Here is an 18040-nt window from a genome sequence, read left to right as displayed (position 1 = left end):
CCAGGTGCCCCGCTCTGGTGCGCTCTGGTGCCCCGGTGAGCCAGGTGCCCCGCTCTGGTGCCCCGGTGAGCCAGGTGCCCCGCTCTGGTGAGCCAGGTGCCCCGCTCTGGTGCCCCAGTGAGCCAGGTGCCCCAGTGAGCCAGGTGCCCCGCTCTGGTGCGCTCTGGTGCCCCGGTGAGCCAGGTGCCCCGCTCTGGTGCCCCGGTGAGCCAGGTGCCCCGCTCTGGTGCCCCGGTGAGCCAGGTGCCCCGCTCTGGTGCCCCGGTGAGCCAGGTGCCCCGCTCTGGTGCCCCAGTGAGCCAGGTGCCCCGCTCTGGTGCCCCAGTGAGCCAGGTTCCCCGCTCTGGTGCCCCAGTGAGCCAGGTTCCCGCTCTGGTGCCCCAGTGAGCCAGGTTCCCCGCTCTGGTGCCCCAGTGAGCCAGGTGCCCCAGTGAGCCAGGTTCCCCGCTCTGGTGCCCCAGTGAGCCAGGTGCCCCGCTCTGGTGCCCCAGTGAGCCAGGTGCCCCGCTCTGGTGCCCCGTTGAGCCAGGTGCCCCGCTCTGGTGCCCCAGTGAGCCAGGTGCCCCGCTCTGGTGCCCCAGTGAGCCAGGTTCCCCGCTCTGGTGCCCCAGTGAGCCAGGTGCCCCAGTGAGCCAGGTGCCCCAGTGAGCCAGGTGCCCCGCTCTGGTGCCCCAGTGAGCCAGGTGCCCCGCTCTGGTGCCCCAGTGAGCCAGGTTCCCCGCTCTGGTGCCCCAGTGAGCCAGGTTCCCCGCTCTGGTGCCCCGCTCTGGTGCCCCAGTGAGCCAGGTTCCCCGCTCTGGCCGACGGCAAAGTCGGTCTCAAAACAAATAACAATCAATCACGTGAAGTGATGAGAAGGACTCGGTGTGACTGCTTTTGATAACGTGTTATCTACCTTCCTGGTGAAAAACAACTAGTTTTACAGTTGAAACACTTATTTTATGGAAAAGTGCTGTATGTTTCTGGACGATGCAACTAGCTTTGCTTGTAGACAACATGACCAAGCGGAGCAGATTAGTTTACTGGTGATCTTCCCTCCCTTCTATCACGCGGTGACGTGATGGTCCATTGTCGGTTCAACGCGGCCAGTGCAGCGGAGGGGCAATTTGCACGTGGAGCTTGGCGAAAGGAGGCACAATATGTTGGCGACATTGTATATCCCAAACCCAACCTTAATTTACTTGTTGTGACGAGGTTCCAAACTCAGTTTTAGACTGCCTTTATGACCAAACATTTTCCTATTTTACACTCTGTAGTCAATTATGACACTATAATAAATGTTTCTGACTCATATCGATGCCACGTTGGTTTTTAGGGGCAGTCGATCTGTAAAGCATTAGGGAAGTTTTGGGTGGGAGTTTGGGAGGGTGTTGTGTATCGTTGGCCAGCAGATGTCGCCCTATCTCTACTTTCGTTGACCCTCTTTTTAGGATCTGTGTTTAATCATTTGTGAGTCAATGTTTTCGTAGTGTTTCCTTACCTCGGCCCACCAGCCTGTGTTTCATTCAGACCTACCAATCTGATCCTCTTTCTCATCTTCTACCTCAGCTGAGTCTGGGCCAATACAAACAGTTTTGTCACAGTTTGCCCGGGACTAAACCAACACTGGAATATTTGACCTCTGTAGTCTTGAATGTGAATTTGAACCACATTCAAAACCCATTTTTAGTTTAGCGTTTGAATATAACTTTCTCTCTAGATCAGGGCTCTCCAACCCTCTTCCTGGAGAGCTACCGTCCTGTAGGTTTACACTACAACCCTAATCTAGCACACCTAATTCCTGTTAAGTAGCAGTTAGCTGCTAGCCGTCATGGAAACGGAGCAGGCTAACGCTAGTAGTGCTTAACCCTCTAGTGTTTTTATCCACGACTGGGCACAAATGCTTTAGGTGTGAGATGATTTCCACACAATCACAAGAGTAAGATAAGGTGGAACTGAACAATGGACAGGGATTTGTCTGCCCTAAATGCACCACCATCAAGCAACTCTGGGAAGAGATCCTCCAGCTGCTCGCTCGGCTGCGAGAAAAGGATTACCTGCTTTCTAAGTGCACCAACCTTCCTATAACCCAGGTAAACCTAATCTCATTTTTAAATCCCTCCTGTAGCAAAGCTGTCAATAAGTCAGGAGGCGTTGATCTGTCCCAATCCAACGGACAGATGTTCAGCTCAACTCCACGGCCCCATGTGAGACTGGGCACTCGCAAGGCATAGGAGATCGGGGAGGCAGTCTGGCCACCCTTTATCTATCCGAGAAGATCCGATCCAGCTATCAAAGAGCTTTGCCCCGAGACGGACCTACCAGCCCCGTGAGTCAGCACGGATCCTGGGAGTATATCACCAGCTGGCGGCCGCCCAGTGGCACCCTCTCCACGACCACCACAGTTCAGGAGGTCGCAGACTCAAGACCCCACCTTCTGGGGTTTCCGACGTCATTTGCTGGTGCTGTTGCTGGTGCTAAGAGTCGGGCTAGCCTGTCTACCCCTCATCACTGTCAAACGCTCTCTAAAACACTTCTGCGAGCAGGCCTTTCTAATTGACCTGGCCGGGGTATCCTGGAATGACATTGACCTCATCCCGTCAGTAGATGATGCCTGGCTATTCTTTAAAAGTGCCTTCCTCACCATCTTAAATAAGCATGCCCCACTCCAATTTTTTTTAAAACTAGGAATAGATATAGTCCTTGGTTCACTCCAGACCTGTCTGCCCTTGACCAGCACAAAAACATCCTGTAGCGTTCTGCATTAGCATCGAATAACCCCCGTGATATGCAACTTTTCAGGGAAGTTAGGAACAAATATACACAGGCAGTTAGGAAAGCTAAGGCTAGCTTTTTCAAACAGAAATTTGCATCCTGTAGTACTAACTCAAAGTTCTGGGACACTGTAAAGTCCATGGAGAAGCCTCCCGGTGGCTCAGTGGTTAAGGGCGCTGTACTGCAGCGCTAGCAGTGTCACCAGAGACCCTGGGTTCGCGCCCAGGCTCTGTCACAACCGGCCGCGACCGGGAGGTCTGTGGGACGACGCACAATTGGCCTAGCGTCATCCGGGTTAGGGAGGGCTTGTCCGGTAGGGATATCCTTGTCTCATCGCGCACCAGCGACTCCTGTGGCGGGCCGGGCGCAGTGCACGCTAACCAAGGTCGCCAGGTGCACGGTGTTTCCTCCAACACATTGGTGCGGCTGGCTTCCGGGTTGGATGCGCGCTGTGTTAAGAAGCAGTGCGGCTTGGTTGGGTTGTGTATCGGAGGATGCATGACTTTCAACCTTCGTCTCTCCCGAGGCCGTACTGGAGTTGTAGCGATGAGACAAGATAGTAGCTACTAAAACAATTGGACACCATGAAATTGGGGAGAAAATGGGGGAATTCTTTTTTTTTTTTTTTTATATTTTAGAAAATAAGAGCACCCCCTCCCAGCTGCTCACTGCTCTGAGGCTAGGAAGCACAGTCACCACCGATAAATCCACTATAATTGAGAATTTCAATAAGCATTTCTCTACGGCTGGCCATGCTTTCCACCTGGCTACCCCTACCCCGGTCAACTGCCCGACACCCTCCACAGCAACCCGCCAAAGCCCCCACCATTTCTCCTTTACCCAAATCTAGATATCTGATGCTCTGAAAGAGCTGCAATTTCTGGACCCCTACAAATCTGCCGAAATTGTTGCAACCCCTATTTACTACCCTGTTCAACCTCTCTTTCGTATCGTCTGAGATTCCCAAAGATTGGAAAGCTGCCGTGATCATCCCCCTCTTCAAAGGGGGTGACACTCTAGACCCAAACTGCTACAGACCTATATCTATCCTACCCTGTCTTTCTAAGGTCTTCGAAAGCCAAGTTAACGAACAGATTACCGACCATTTAGAATCCCACCGTACCTTCTCCGCTATGCAATCTGGTTTCAGAGCTGGTCATGGGTGCACTTCAGCCACACTCAAGGTCCTAAACGACATCATAACCTCCATCGATAAGAGACATTACTGTGCAGCCGTATTCATCGACCTGGCCAACGCTTTCGACTCTGTCAATCACCACATTCTTAGTGGCAGACACGATTTGGTTTCTCAAATGATTGCCTCGCCTGGTTTACCAACTACTTCTCTGACAGAGTTCAGTGTGTCAAATCGGAGGGCCTGTTGTCCGGACCCCTGGCAGTCTCTATGGTGGTGCCACAGGGTTCAATCCTCAGGCCGACTCTTCTCTGTATACATCAATGATGTTGCTCTTGCTGCTGGAGATTCTCTGGTACACCTCTACGCAGACGACACCATTCTTTATACTTCTGGCACCTCTTTGGACACTGTGTTAACTAACCTCCAGACGAGCTTCAATGCCATACAACTCTCCTTCCGTGGCCTCCAACTGCTCTTAAACGCAAGTAAAACTAAATGCATGCTATTCAATCGATCACTGCCCGCACCTGCTCACCCGTCCAGCATCACTACTCTGGACGGCTCTGACTTAGAATACGTGGACAACTACAAATACCTGGGTGTCTGGTTAGACTGTAAACTCTACTTCCAGACTCACATTAGGCATCTCCAATCCAAAATTAAGTCTATAATTGGTTTCTTATATCGCAAACAAAGCATGCTGCCAAACAAACCCTCGTAAAACTGACCATCCTACCAATCCTCGACTTCGGTGATCTATAAAATAGCCTCCAACACTCTACTCAACAAACTGGATGCAGTCTATCACAGTGCCATCCGTTTTGTCACCAAAGCCCCATACACTACCCACCATTGCGAGCTGTACACTCTCGTTGGTTGGCCCTCGCTTCATACTCGTCGCCAAACCCACTGGCTACAGGTTATCTACATGTCTCTGCTAGGTAAAAACCCAGCCTTATCTCAGCTCACTGATCACCATAGCAGCACCCACTCGTAGCACGCGCTCCAGCAGGTATATCTCACTGGTCACCCCCAAAGCCAATTCCTCCTTTGGTCATCTTTCCTTCCAGTTCTCTGCTGCCAATGACTGGAACGAACTGCAAAAATCTCTGAAGCTGGAGACTCATATCTCCCTCACTAGCTTTAAGCACCAGCTTTCAGAGCAGCTCACAGATCACTGTACCTGTACATAGCCCATCTGTAAACAGCCCATCTATCTACCTACCTCATCCCCATACAGTATTAATTTATTTATTTATCTTGCTCCTTTGCACCCCAGTATCTCTACTTGCACATTCATCTTCTGCACATCTACCATTCTAGTGTTTAATTGCTATATTGTAATTACTTTGCCACCGTGGCCTATTTATTGTCTTACCTCCCTTATCTTACCTCATTTGAACTCACTGTATATAATAATAATATAATATATGCCATTTAGCAGACGCTTTTATCCAAAGCGACTTACAGTCATGTGTGCATACATTCTACGTATGGGTGGTCCCGGGAATCGAACCCACTACCCTGGCGTTACAAGCGCCATGCTCTACCAACTGAGCTACAGAAGGACCATACATACATACGTATATAGACTTTTTGTTTTCTTTTGTTCAACTGTATTATTGACTATGTTTTGTTTTACTCCTTGTGTAACTTTTGTAACTCTGTTGTTCTATCTGTTGAATTGCTATGCTTTATCTTGGCCAGGTCGCAGTTGCAAATGAGAACTTGTTCTCAACTTGCCTACCTGGTTAAATAAAGGTAAAATATATATTTTTTTAAGATACAGACCAAGACCAGACAGAAAGCACATATTACACTGGTTTTAAACACTGACTGCCTGTGAGTTTTAGAATACATTTTAATATGATTCTATTGGTTTTTAAATCAACCCATGATTGTGCACCACAATACATGTCAGACATGCTTTTAGGTTATGTCCCCTGTAGGTCCCTCAGGTCCTCTGGCCTTTTAACTATCCTGAAGTCTAGGACCAAGAGGCATGGAGAGACAGCCTTTTAACTATCCCAAAGCCTGGGACCAAGAGGCATGGCGAGACAGCCTTTAGTTACTATGCCCCCAGCCTCTGGAATAGCTTGCCGGAGGGGGGCCGACACTGTGGACGTATTGAAGAGATCATCCGCGTTCCTTTATCAGCGCTGTAGCTTTGTCTAATCTCATCATCATTAACACTGACAGGTCATTTAGCAGGAGACCGGGGGCGGCTGTGCCAGTGTTTCTGTGTGATGGATGGTTCCTGGCACCGAGAGTGGTTTGACACTGCACTGTGGGCCACAGCTTTAAACCATGGATATGGTGTTTTATAAACATAGTATTGTATTACATGAGTATATATATTACTGTGAGACCGCCACGCTAACTGTCCAGTTAGTAACCCAGCGTTCAGTTCTCCTACAGGTGGGGAGACGGGAGTTCTATTAAAGCTCAGGGGTTAATGCAGGATCGCTGGGAGGTCAGAGGGTAGAAGGAACTCTGGGTGCACTCTGTACTGACAGTACCATTGGGGAAGGTGCTTTTTGAGACGGACCAGACAGTAGCAATGGGGAATGGGGACCGCTTTTTAAAACGGACCAGACAGTAGCACTGGGGAAGAGGGGCCCCCAGCTGTCACGGGTGACCAAGTGCTCTGTTGTTTTTGTAGTTAGCGACTGGCGCGGAATACCGAAACACACAGTTTTTATTATTTAATAACAGTAAAGGTATATGATCTAAGTGTTGTTTGTCCTCTCCTAACAGGTGGTCCGTTGGTGCTGTGCCAGCCGGCCCAGGTGCTGCAGATCCACACTCCACAGGCAGTCACCGGGCACCTGGTTACCATGCCAACACTGACCCAAGAGACGCCCGCCCCCATTGCAGTCACACTCCACAGCCCTGGCTCTGACGAAGATGTAAGTGTGTGTGTGTGTGTGTGTGTGTGTGTGTGTGTGTGTGTGTGTGTGTGTGTGTGTGTGTGTGTGTGTGTGTGTGTGTGTGTGTGTGTGTGTGTGTGTGTGTGTGTGTGTGTGTGTGTGTGTGTGTGTGTGTGTGTGTGTGTGTGTGTGTGTGTGTGTGTCTGTCTGCCTTGTCTGCTGTGTGTGAGAGAGAGAGAGTGTGTCCTACATGTCTGGGTTTGATCATGCTCATATGCCTCTGATTTCATTCTCCTTTCCACAACAATGGAAGACTGTATCTCCCTCTGTGGTGCTGGTTCCTCTTCACTTCATTGATTTTAATTCCTGGGTGAAATACGAAAACACAAAATGGCAGCTAGAAAAAAAACTAGCCACCATTTATGTCAGTCTTTTTTCTAGATTCGCAGCATCCAGGATTGACATACAGCTGAGCTTAATTTAATGTCAAATCAAATTTTATTAGTCGCATGTGCCGAATACAACAGGTGTAGGTAGACCTTACAGTGAAATGCTGAATACAACAGGTGTAGTAGACCTTACAGTGAAATGCTGAATACAACAGGTGTAGTAGACCTTACAGTGAAATGCTGAATACAACAGGTGTAGGTAGACCTTACAGTGAAATGCTGAATACAACAGGTGTAGGTAGACCTTACAGTGAAATGCTGAATACAACAGGTGTAGTAGACCTTACAGTGAAATGCTGAATACAACAGGTGTAGTAGACCTTACAGTGAAATGCTGAATACAACAGGTGTAGTAGACCTTACAGTGAAATGCTGAATACAACAGGTGTAGTGGACATAACAGTGAAATGCTTACTTACGAGTCCCTAACCAACTGTGCAGTTGAAAAATACAAAGAAGAATAAGAAATAAATGTAACAAGTAGTTAAAGAGCAGCAGTAAAATAACAATAGCGAGACTATATACAGGGGGGTACTGGTACAGAGTCAATGTGGAGACTATATACAGGGGGTACCGGTACAGAGTCAATGTGCGGGGACACTGTTTAGTCGAGGTAATTGAGGTAATATGTACATGTAGGTAGAGTTATTACAGTGACTATGTGGTTGGAGTCTGACCATTTTTAGGGCCTTCCTCTGACACCGCCTGGTATAGAGGTCCTGGATGGCAGGAAGCTTGGCCCCAGTAATGTTCTGGGCCGTACGCACTACCCTCTGTAGTGCCTTGCGGTCGGAGGCCGAGTAGTTGCCATACCAGGCAGTGATGCAATCAGTCAGGATGCTCTTGATGGTGCAGCTGTAGAACCTTTTGAGGATCTGAGGATCCATGCCAAATCTTTTCAGTCTCCTGGGGGGGAATAGGTTTTGTCGTGCCCTCTTCACCACCGTCTTGGTGTGCCAATGAACTTGAAGCTCTCAACCTGCTCCACTACAGCCCCGTCGATGAGAATGGGGTCGTGCTTGGTCCTCCTTTTCCTGTGGTCCATAATCATCTCCTTTCTCTTGATCACGTTGAGAGAGAGGTTGTTATTCTGGCACCACACGGCCAGGTCTCTGACCTCCCTATAGGCTGTCTCGTCATTGTCGGTGATCAGGCCTACCACTGTTGTCATCGGCCAACTTAATGATGGTGTTGGAGTCGTGCCTGGCCGTGCAGTCATGAGTGAACAGGGAGTACAGGAGGGGACTGAGCATGCACCCCTGAGGGGCCCCTGTGTTGAGGATCTGCGTGGCGAATGTGTTGTTACCTAACCTTACCACCTGGGGACGGCCCGTCAGGAAGTCCAGGATCCAGTTGCACAGGGAGGTGTTTAGTCCCAAGGCCTTAGCTTAGTGATGAGCTTTGTGGGCACTATGGTGTTGAATGCTGAGCTGTAGTCAATGAATAGAATTCTCATTTAGGTGTTATTTTGTCCAGGTGGGAAAGGGCAGTGTGGAGTGCAATATAGAGTGCATCATCTGTGGATCTGTTGGGGCGGTATGCAAATTGGATTGGGTCTAGGGTTTCTGGGATAAGGGTGTTGATGTGAGCCATGACCAGCTTTTCAAAGCACTTCATGGCTACTGACGTGAGTGCTACATGTCGGTGTGTAATATGTATTCACATTAACTGTACAGCATACAGGAAATGCACCCAGTCTACAGTATGCTATTGTTGATGATTCACTTCATCGTCCTAAAGATGTTTCTTCAGTCTCAGTTGTTTGTTCCATTCCGTTTCCCGCCTCTTGATCTTCAGTATAGGTGACGATTGCAAAATGACAGTCAGTCAGGCTGGCTACAGTCAGAATGTGTTGTAGTAATGGAACAGTTGGCTACAGTCAGAATGTGTTGTAGTAATGGAACAGTTGGCTACAGTCAGAATGTGTTGTAGTAATGGAACAGCTGGCTACAGTCAGAATGTGTTGTAGTAATGGAACGGCTGGCTACAGTCAGAATGTGTTGTAGTAATGGAACAGCTGGCTACAGTCAGAATGTGTTGTAGTAATGGAACAGCTGGCTACAGTCAGAATGTGTTGTAGTAATGGAACGGCTGGCTACAGTCAGAATGTGTTGTAGTAATGGAACGGCTGGCTACAGTCAGAATGTGTTGTAGTAATGGAACGGCTGGCTACAGTCAGAATGTGTTGTAGTAATGGAACAGCTGGCTACAGTCAGAATGTGTTGTAGTAATGGAACGGCTGGCTACAGTCAGAATGTGTTGTAGTAATGGAACAGCTGGCTACAGTCAGAATGTGTTGTAGTAATGGAACGGCTGGCTACAGTCAGAATGTGTTGTAGTAATGGAACGGCTGGCTACAGTCAGAATGTGTTGTAGTAATGGAACAGCTGGCTACAGTCAGAATGTGTTGTAGTAATGGAACGGCTGGCTACAGTCAGAATGTGTTGTAGTAATGGAACGGCTGGCTACAGTCAGAATGTGTTGTAGTAATGGAACAACTGGCTACAGTCAGAATGTGTTGTAGTAATGGAACGGCTGGCTACAGTCAGAATGTGTTGTAGTAATGGAACGGTTGGCTACAGTCAGAATGTGTTGTAGTAATGGAACAGCTGGCTACAGTCAGAATGTGTTGTAGTAATGGAACGGCTGGCTACAGTCAGAATGTGTTGTAGTAATGGAACAACTGGCTACAGTCAGAATGTGTTGTAGTAATGGAACGGCTGGCTACAGTCAGAATGTGTTGTAGTAATGGAACAACTGGCTACAGTCAATGTGTTGTAGTAATGGAACAGCTGGCTACAGTCAGAATGTGTTGTAGTAATGGAACAACTGGCTACAGTCAGAATGTGTTGTAGTAATGGAACAACTGGCTACAGTCAGAATGTGTTGTAGTAATGGAACAACTGGCTACAGTCAATGTGTTGTAGTAATGGAACAACTGGCTACAGTCAATGTGTTGTAGTAATGGAACAGCTGGCTACAGTCAGAATGTGTTGTAGTAATGGAACAACTGGCTACAGTCAATGTGTTGTAGTAATGGAACAACTGGCTACAGTCAATGTGTTGTAGTAATGGAACAGCTGGCTACAGTCAGAATGTGTTGTAGTAATGGTACAGCTGGCTACAGTCAGAATGTGTTGTAGTAATGGAACGGCTGGCTACAGTCAGAATGTGTTGTAGTAATGGAACAACTGTCTACAGTCAGAATGTGTTGTAGTAATGGAACGGCTGGCTACAGTCAGAATGTGTTGTAGTAATGGAACAGTTGGCTACAGTCAGAATGTGTTGTAGTAATGGAACAACTGGCTACAGTCAGAATGTGTTGTAGTAATGGAACGGCTGGCTACAGTCAGAATGTGTTGTAGTAATGGAACGGCTGGCTACAGTCAGAATGTGTTGTAGTAATGGAACGGCTGGCTACAGTCAGAATGTGTTGTAGTAATGGAACGGCTGGCTACAGTCAGAATGTGTTGTAGTAATGGAACGGCTGGCTACAGTCAGAATGTGTTGTAGTAATGGAACGGCTGGCTACAGTCAGAATGTGTTGTAGTAATGGAACGGCTGGCTACAGTCAGAATGTGTTGTAGTAATGGAACAGCTGGCTACAGTCAGAATGTGTTGTAGTAATGGAACAGCTGGCTACAGTCAGAATGTGTTGTAGTAATGGAACAACTGGCTACAGTCAGAATGTGTTGTAGTAATGGAACGACTGGCTACAGTCAGAATGTGTTGTAGTAATGGAACGGCTGGCTACAGTCAGAATGTGTTGTAGTAATGGAACAGCTGGCTACAGTCAGAATGTGTTGTAGTAATGGAACAGCTGGCTACAGTCAGAATGTGTTGTAGTAATGGAACGGCTGGCTACAGTCAATGTGTTGTAGTAATGGAACAGCTGGCTACAGTCAGAATGTGTTGTAGTAATGGAACGGCTGGCTACAGTCAGAATGTGCTGTAGTAATGGAACAACTGGCTACAGTCAGAATGTGCTGTAGTAATGGAACAGCTGGCTACAGTCAGAATGTGTTGTAGTAATGGAACAGCTGGCTACAGTCAGAATGTGTTGTAGTAATGGAACAGCTGGCTACAGTCAGAATGTGTTGTAGTAATGGAACAGCTGGCTACAGTCAGAATGTGTTGTAGTAATGGAACAGCTGGCTACAGTCAGAATGTGTTGTAGTAATGGAACAGCTGGCTACAGTCAGAATGTGTTGTAGTAATGGAACAGCTGGCTACAGTCAGAATGTGTTGTAGTAATGGAACGGCTGGCTACAGTCAGAATGTGTTGTAGTAATGGAACGGCTGGCTACAGTCAGAATGTGTTGTAGTAATGGAACGGCTGGCTACAGTCAGAATGTGTTGTAGTAATGGAACGGCTGGCTACAGTCAGAATGTGTTGTAGTAATGGAACGGCTGGCTACAGTCAGAATGTGTTGTAGTAATGGAACGGCTGGCTACAGTCAGAATGTGTTGTAGTAATGGAACGGCTGGCTACAGTCAGAATGTGCTGTAGTAATGGAACAACTGGCTACAGTCAGAATGTGCTGTAGTAATGGAACAGCTGGCTACAGTCAGAATGTGTTGTAGTAATGGAACAGCTGGCTACAGTCAGAATGTGTTGTAGTAATGGAACAGCTGGCTACAGTCAGAATGTGTTGTAGTAATGGAACAGCTGGCTACAGTCAGAATGTGTTGTAGTAATGGAACAGCTGGCTACAGTCAGAATGTGTTGTAGTAATGGAACAGCTGGCTACAGTCAGAATGTGTTGTAGTAATGGAACAGCTGGCTACAGTCAGAATGTGTTGTAGTAATGGAACAGCTGGCTACAGTCAGAATGTGTTGTAGTAATGGAACAGCTGGCTACAGTCGGAATGTGTTGTAGTAATGGAACAGCTGGCTACAGTCGGAATGTGTTGTAGTAATGGAACAGCTGGCTACAGTCGGAATGTGTTGTAGTAATGGAACAGCTGGCTACAGTCGGAATGTGTTGTAGTAATGGAACAGCTGGCTACAGTCGGAATGTGTTGTAGTAATGGAACAGCTGGCTACAGTCAGAATGTGCTGTAGTAATGGAACAGCTGGCTACAGTCAGAATGTGTTGCAGTAATGAAACAGCTGGCTACAGTCAATGTGTTGTAGTAATGGAACAGCTGGCTACAGTCAATGTGTTGTAGTAATGGAACAGCTGGCTACAGTCAGAATGTGTTGTAGTAATGGAACAGCTGGCTACAGTCAGAATGTGTTGTAGTAATGGAACAGCTGGCTACAGTCAGAATGTGTTGTAGTAATGGAACAGCTGGCTACAGTCAGAATGTGCTGTAGTAATGGAACAGCTGGCTACAGTCAGAATGTGCTGTAGTAATGGAACAGCTGGCTACAGTCAGAATGTGTTGTAGTAATGGAACGGCTGGCTACAGTCAGAATGTGCTGTAGTAATGGAACGGCTGGCTACAGTCAGAATGTGCTGTAGTAATGGAACAGCTGGCTACAGTCAGAATGTGCTGTAGTAATGGAACAACTGGCTACAGTCAGAATGTGCTGTAGTAATGGAACAGCTGGCTACAGTCAGAATGTGTTGTAGTAATGGAACGGCTGGCTACAGTCAGAATGTGTTGTAGTAATGGAACAGAATGTGTTGTAGTAATGGCTGGCTACAGTCAGAATGTGTTGTAGTAATGGAACGGCTGGCTACAGTCAGAATGTGTTGTAGTAATGGAACGGCTGGCTACAGTCAGAATGTGTTGTAGTAATGGAACGGCTGGCTACAGTCAGAATGTGTTGTAGTAATGGAACGGCTGGCTACAGTCAGAATGTGTTGTAGTAATGGAACGGCTGGCTACAGTCAGAATGTGTTGTAGTAATGGAACGGCTGGCTACAGTCAGAATGTGTTGTAGTAATGGAACGGCTGGCTACAGTCAGAATGTGTTGTAGTAATGGAACGGCTGGCTACAGTCAGAATGTGTTGTAGTAATGGAACAGCTGGCTACAGTCAGTTAGAGGAAATATCATGTGACAGGTCAAAAGGGGTGGTGTCCTTCGGGTGCTTTTATGTTTCGCTAGGATGCTGTAAGGACAGCTGCAACACATACACACTGGTGATATGGCCTCCTGTGCTGTCTTCACACTAATTACCAGTACTGAAGTCCTACACACCACACTACACTGGTTTCAGCTCAGACAAGGCATAATTTCACTTCGGCAGAGGCCGTCCAAGAGAAGTAAACCAGGCACAAACAAGACAAGAATAGTCAGTTATAGCGTATTTTTTGGGGTTTATACTAGCCAGTGGTTTCTCAGTAAAAGTCCTCTGTCTTTTGTGCTGGTTTTGTTTCAGGGGGCAGCTTTCGTTGTTCTCTATTAAAAGCTAAGGGATAGTTTTAGTTTCTTTTGGTCTTTTTGTTGCTATGTTGTAAACTCATTTGAAAATGCCGGCTTACGCACACTTCAGACGCCCGAATTTATGGCGAGTCAAACTTGAGTAGAAATTAAAAGTGGGCTGGCACGTTTAAAAAGCTTTTCTTGACATACCGAATGGTTTCATACAACCGCTCTCAACCCCGTTGGGTTTTTGGGGTCGAATTCAGGCATAACAGCGACCTCTCTCAGAAGTCCTCCGCCTGCTAATCCGAAGCCATGGTTGTGCTTCCGTTGTACATATATTAACGTGCATTAGCATTTCTCCGACAGTGGAAGGACTTCTCTGGCGCGCTGCATCAAACGCAGGTGTGCTTCAGCAGCATTGCACACAAAGAGAGGAAGAGACTTGCACTATTGTTTCAGATGGCACTTTAACCTCTTCTAAAGAGAAAGTGACTTACTTATTTTTTTGTTCAGTGTTCGATAGAGCGCTGTTTGAACTCTGGCTTATTGCTTTTAGATTGGTCTTGGTTTCTAGAAGGATCCTTCATATAGCCAGCAGGTAGTAAATGGTCATTCCTGTGGCTGTGAGTACCAGTAATTCCTTACAGTAACCACCACTTGCAACAGCCCTTGTGGTTTTCACAAGGATCTTTCAGAACTACACATTCTCTGTCTCTCTGTCTCTCTGTCTGTCGCTCTCTGTCTGTCGCTCTCTGCGTCCTCCCCCAACAGGACGGGTAGCCTATTCTCATCAGAGAGGTCTTTGAAACCTTAAATAAGGGTTTCAAATATGGGGAAATGACACTCTCTAATTGTTTGGTATTTTTTTTACATTTTGTCAGGAAATGCAGCTACGTCTCAGGTTCTGCTGTGGTGCAGTGGTTACACAGCCTTTCCTCTACAGGGAGCCAGGTTTTCCTGTGTCTACCCTTCTCAATGGCAAAACTGTGCTCAGTGAGCTTGTACTTTGTCAAGGTTTTTCAAAGGTTTTGATCAGTAACCATGGTCAAAGAGTTAGCCACGGTGTACTGTCCATTTAGGGCCAGATAGCACTGCATTTTGCTTTGTGTTTTGTGCTTGTGTTTCCCAATAAGCAGTGTAGTTTTGATTTGACTGTGTTGTAATTTGGTTTATTCTGATTGATTGGATGTTCTGGTCCTGAGGCTTCAGTGTGTTAGTAGAACAGGTCTGTGAACTCAGCCCCAGATGGATGAGGGGACTGAGGCTTCAGTGTGTTAGTAGAACAGGTCTGTGAACTCAGGACCAGATGGATGAGGGGACTGAGGCTTCAGTGTGTTAGTAGAACAGGTCTGTGAACTCAGCGCCAGGACCAGCTGGATGAGGGGACTGAGGCTTCAGTGTGTTAGTAGAACAGGTTTGTGAACTCAGCCCCAGGACCAGCTGGATGAGGGGACTGAGGCTTCAGTGTGTTAGTAGAACAGGTCTGTGAACTCAGCCCCAGATGGATGAGGGGACTGAGGCTTCAGTGTGTTAGTAGAACAGGTCTGTGAACTCAGGACCAGATGGATGAGGGGACTGAGGCTTCAGTGTGTTAGTAGAACAGGTCTGTGAACTCAGCCCCAGGACCAGCTGGATGAGGGGACTGAGGCTTCAGTGTGTTAGTAGAACAGGTTTGTGAACTCAGCCCCAGGACCAGCTGGATGAGGGGAATGAGGCTTCAGTGTGTTAGTAGAACAGGTTTGTGAACTCAGCCCCAGGATCAGCTGGATGAGGAGAATGAGGCTTCAGTGTGTTAGTAGAACAGGTTTGTGAACTCAGCCCCAGGATCAGCTGGATGAGGGGAATGAGGCTTCAGTGTGTTAGTAGAACAGGTTTGTGAACTCAGGACCAGCTGGATGAGGGGAATGAGGCTTCAGTGTGTTAGTAGAACAGGTTTGTGAACTCAGCCCCAGGACCAGCTGGATGAGGGGAATGAGGCTTCAGTGTGTTAGTAGAACAGGTTTGTGAACTCAGGACCAGCTGGATGAGGGGACTGAGGCTTCAGTGTGTTAGTAGAACAGGTTTGTGAACTCAGCCCCAGGACCAGCTGGATGAGGGGAATGAGGCTTCAGTGTGTTAGTAGAACAGGTTTGTGAACTCAGCCCCAGGATCAGCTGGATGAGGGGAATGAGGCTTCAGTGTGTTAGTAGAACAGGTTTGTGAACTCAGCCCCAGGATCAGCTGGATGAGGGGAATGAGGCTTCAGTGTGTTAGTAGAACAGGTCTGTGAACTCAGGACCAGCTGGATGAGGGAACTATTTTTTTTCTTTGCTCAGTGCTTGGCATTGCAGGGCTTGGTAATGATATGAGAGGGGGTCACTGTATTTAAGTTTTGGAAACATCTAAATGGCTCTTTTTTTTAGTTTTTATTAGTAGTGGATATTGGCCTAATTCTGCCCTGCATGCGTTGTTTGTAGATTTCCTCTGGACATGTAGGAGAATCTTACAGAACTCTGCATGCAGGGTTTCAATGGGGTGTTTGTCCCATTTTGATGAAATTTTGTTTTGCAAGTGGACCCCACACCTCGCTGGTATAAATTGTAATTGGTTCCATGACACATTCAATTAGTTTTTGGCAAATTTGAATAGGTATTTCAATTTGAATTGTTTTTTTAATGGTGCAGAATGCCCTGCGTGCTTTCTCTCTGTTCATTCACTGCATCATTAAGGTGTCCAGTTGAGCTTATTTTTAAACCTAAGTAATTGTAGTATATTTTTTACCAATTGAAAACTTTGGTCTAATTCCCTGAGATCTGGATCTGGGGACATCTGGGGATGCCGTCTGGGCCTGCAGCCTTGCGAGGGTTAACACGTTTAAATGTCTTACTCACCTTGGCTGCAGTGAAGGAGAGACCGCATGTTTTCGTTGCAGGCCGTGTCAGTGGCACTGTATTGTCCTCAAAGCGGGCAAAAAAGTTATTTAGTCTGCCTGGGAGCAAGACATCCTGGTCCGTGACTGGGCTGGGTTTCTTCTTGTAGTCCGTGATTGACTGTAGACCCTGCCACATGCCTCTTGTGTCTGAGCCGTTGAATTGAGATTCTACTTTGTCTCTGTACTGACGCTTAGCTTGTTTAATAGCCTTGCGGAGGGAATAGCTGCACTGTTTGTATTCGGTCATGTTACCAGACACCTTGCCCTGATTAAAAGCAGTGGTTCGCGCTTTCAGTTTCACGCGAGTGCTGCCATCAATCCACGGTTTCTGGTTAGGGAATGTTTTTATCGTTGCTATGGGAACGACATCTTCAACGCACGTTCTAATGAACTCTCACACCGAATCAGCATATTCGTCAATGTTGTTATCTGACGCAATACGAAACATGTTCCAGTCCACGTGATGGAAGCAGTCTTGGAGTGTGGAGTCAGCTTGGTCGGACCAGCGTTGGACAGACCTCAGCGTGGGAGCCTCTTGTTTAAGTTTCTGTCTGTAGGCAGGGATCAACAAAATGGAGTCGTGGTCAGCTTTTCCGAAAGGGGGGCGGGGCAGGGCCTTATATGCGTCGCGGAAGTTAGAGTAACAATGATCCAAGGTTTTACCACCCCTGGTTGCGCAATCGATATGCTGATAAAATTTAGGGAGTCTTGTTTTCAGATTAGCCTTGTTAAAATCCCCAGCTACAATGAATGCAGCCTCAGGATAAATGGTTTCCAGTTTGCAAAGAGTTAAATAAAGTTTGTTCAGAGCCATCGATGTGTCTGCTTGGGGGGGGGGGATATATACGGCTGTGATTATAATCGAAGAGAATTCTCTTGGTAGATAATGCGGTCTACATTTGATTTTGAGGAATTCTAAATCAGGTGAACAGAAGGATTTGAGTTCCTGTATGTTTCTTTCATCACACCATGTCTCGTTAGTCATGAGGCATACGCCCCCGCCACTCTTCTTACCAGAAAGATGTTTGTTTCTGTCGGCGCGATGCGTGGAGAAACCCGTTGGCTGCACCGCCCCGGATAGTCTCTCTCCAGGGAGCCATGTTTCCGTGAAGCAGAGAACGTTAGTCTCTGATGTCCCTCTGGAATGCTACCCTTGCTCGGATTTCATCAACCTTGTTGTCAAGAGACTGGACATTGGTAAGAAGAATGCTAGGGAGTGGTGCACGATGTGCCCGTGTCCGGAGTCTGACCAGAAGACCGCTACGTTTCCCTCTTTTACGAAGTCGTTTTTTGGGGTCGCTGCATGGAATCAATTCCGTTGACCTGTTTGTAAGGCAGAACACAGGATCCGCGTCGCGGAAAACATATTCTTGGTCGTACTGATGGTGAGTTGACGCTGATCTTATATTCAGTAGTTCTTCTCGACTGTATGTAATGAAACCTAAGATGACCTGGGGTACTAATGTAAGAAATAACACGTAAAAAAAAAAAAAAAAAAAAACTGCATAGTTTCCTAGGAACGCGAAGCGAGGCGGCCATCTCTGTCGGCGCCAGAACTCTCATTGGGGTTATGAGTCCTTGATTCCAGATGTCAGGGA

The 18040-nt window shown here is 47.3% G+C and overlaps 1 protein-coding gene across 2 annotated transcripts in view; it reads left to right on the top strand.

Annotated features, from left to right (window-relative positions):
* Nucleotides 1-18040, top strand: part of atf6 (activating transcription factor 6) — a 112547-nt gene that overhangs the window by 14856 nt on the left and 79651 nt on the right. For both annotated transcript variants that reach the window (XM_052465669.1, XM_052465672.1), the window contains exon 7: nucleotides 6650-6801. In XM_052465669.1, the coding sequence (XP_052321629.1) occupies nucleotides 6650-6801 (152 nt within the window). The remainder of the gene's footprint in view (nucleotides 1-6649; nucleotides 6802-18040) is intronic.

This window comes from Oncorhynchus keta, chromosome 1 (assembly GCF_023373465.1).
Source record: "Oncorhynchus keta strain PuntledgeMale-10-30-2019 chromosome 1, Oket_V2, whole genome shotgun sequence".
Lineage (NCBI taxonomy): Eukaryota > Metazoa > Chordata > Actinopteri > Salmoniformes > Salmonidae > Oncorhynchus > Oncorhynchus keta.
The sequence above is the reverse complement of the archived record's forward strand: the minus strand, read 5'-3'. Positions and strand labels throughout refer to the sequence as shown.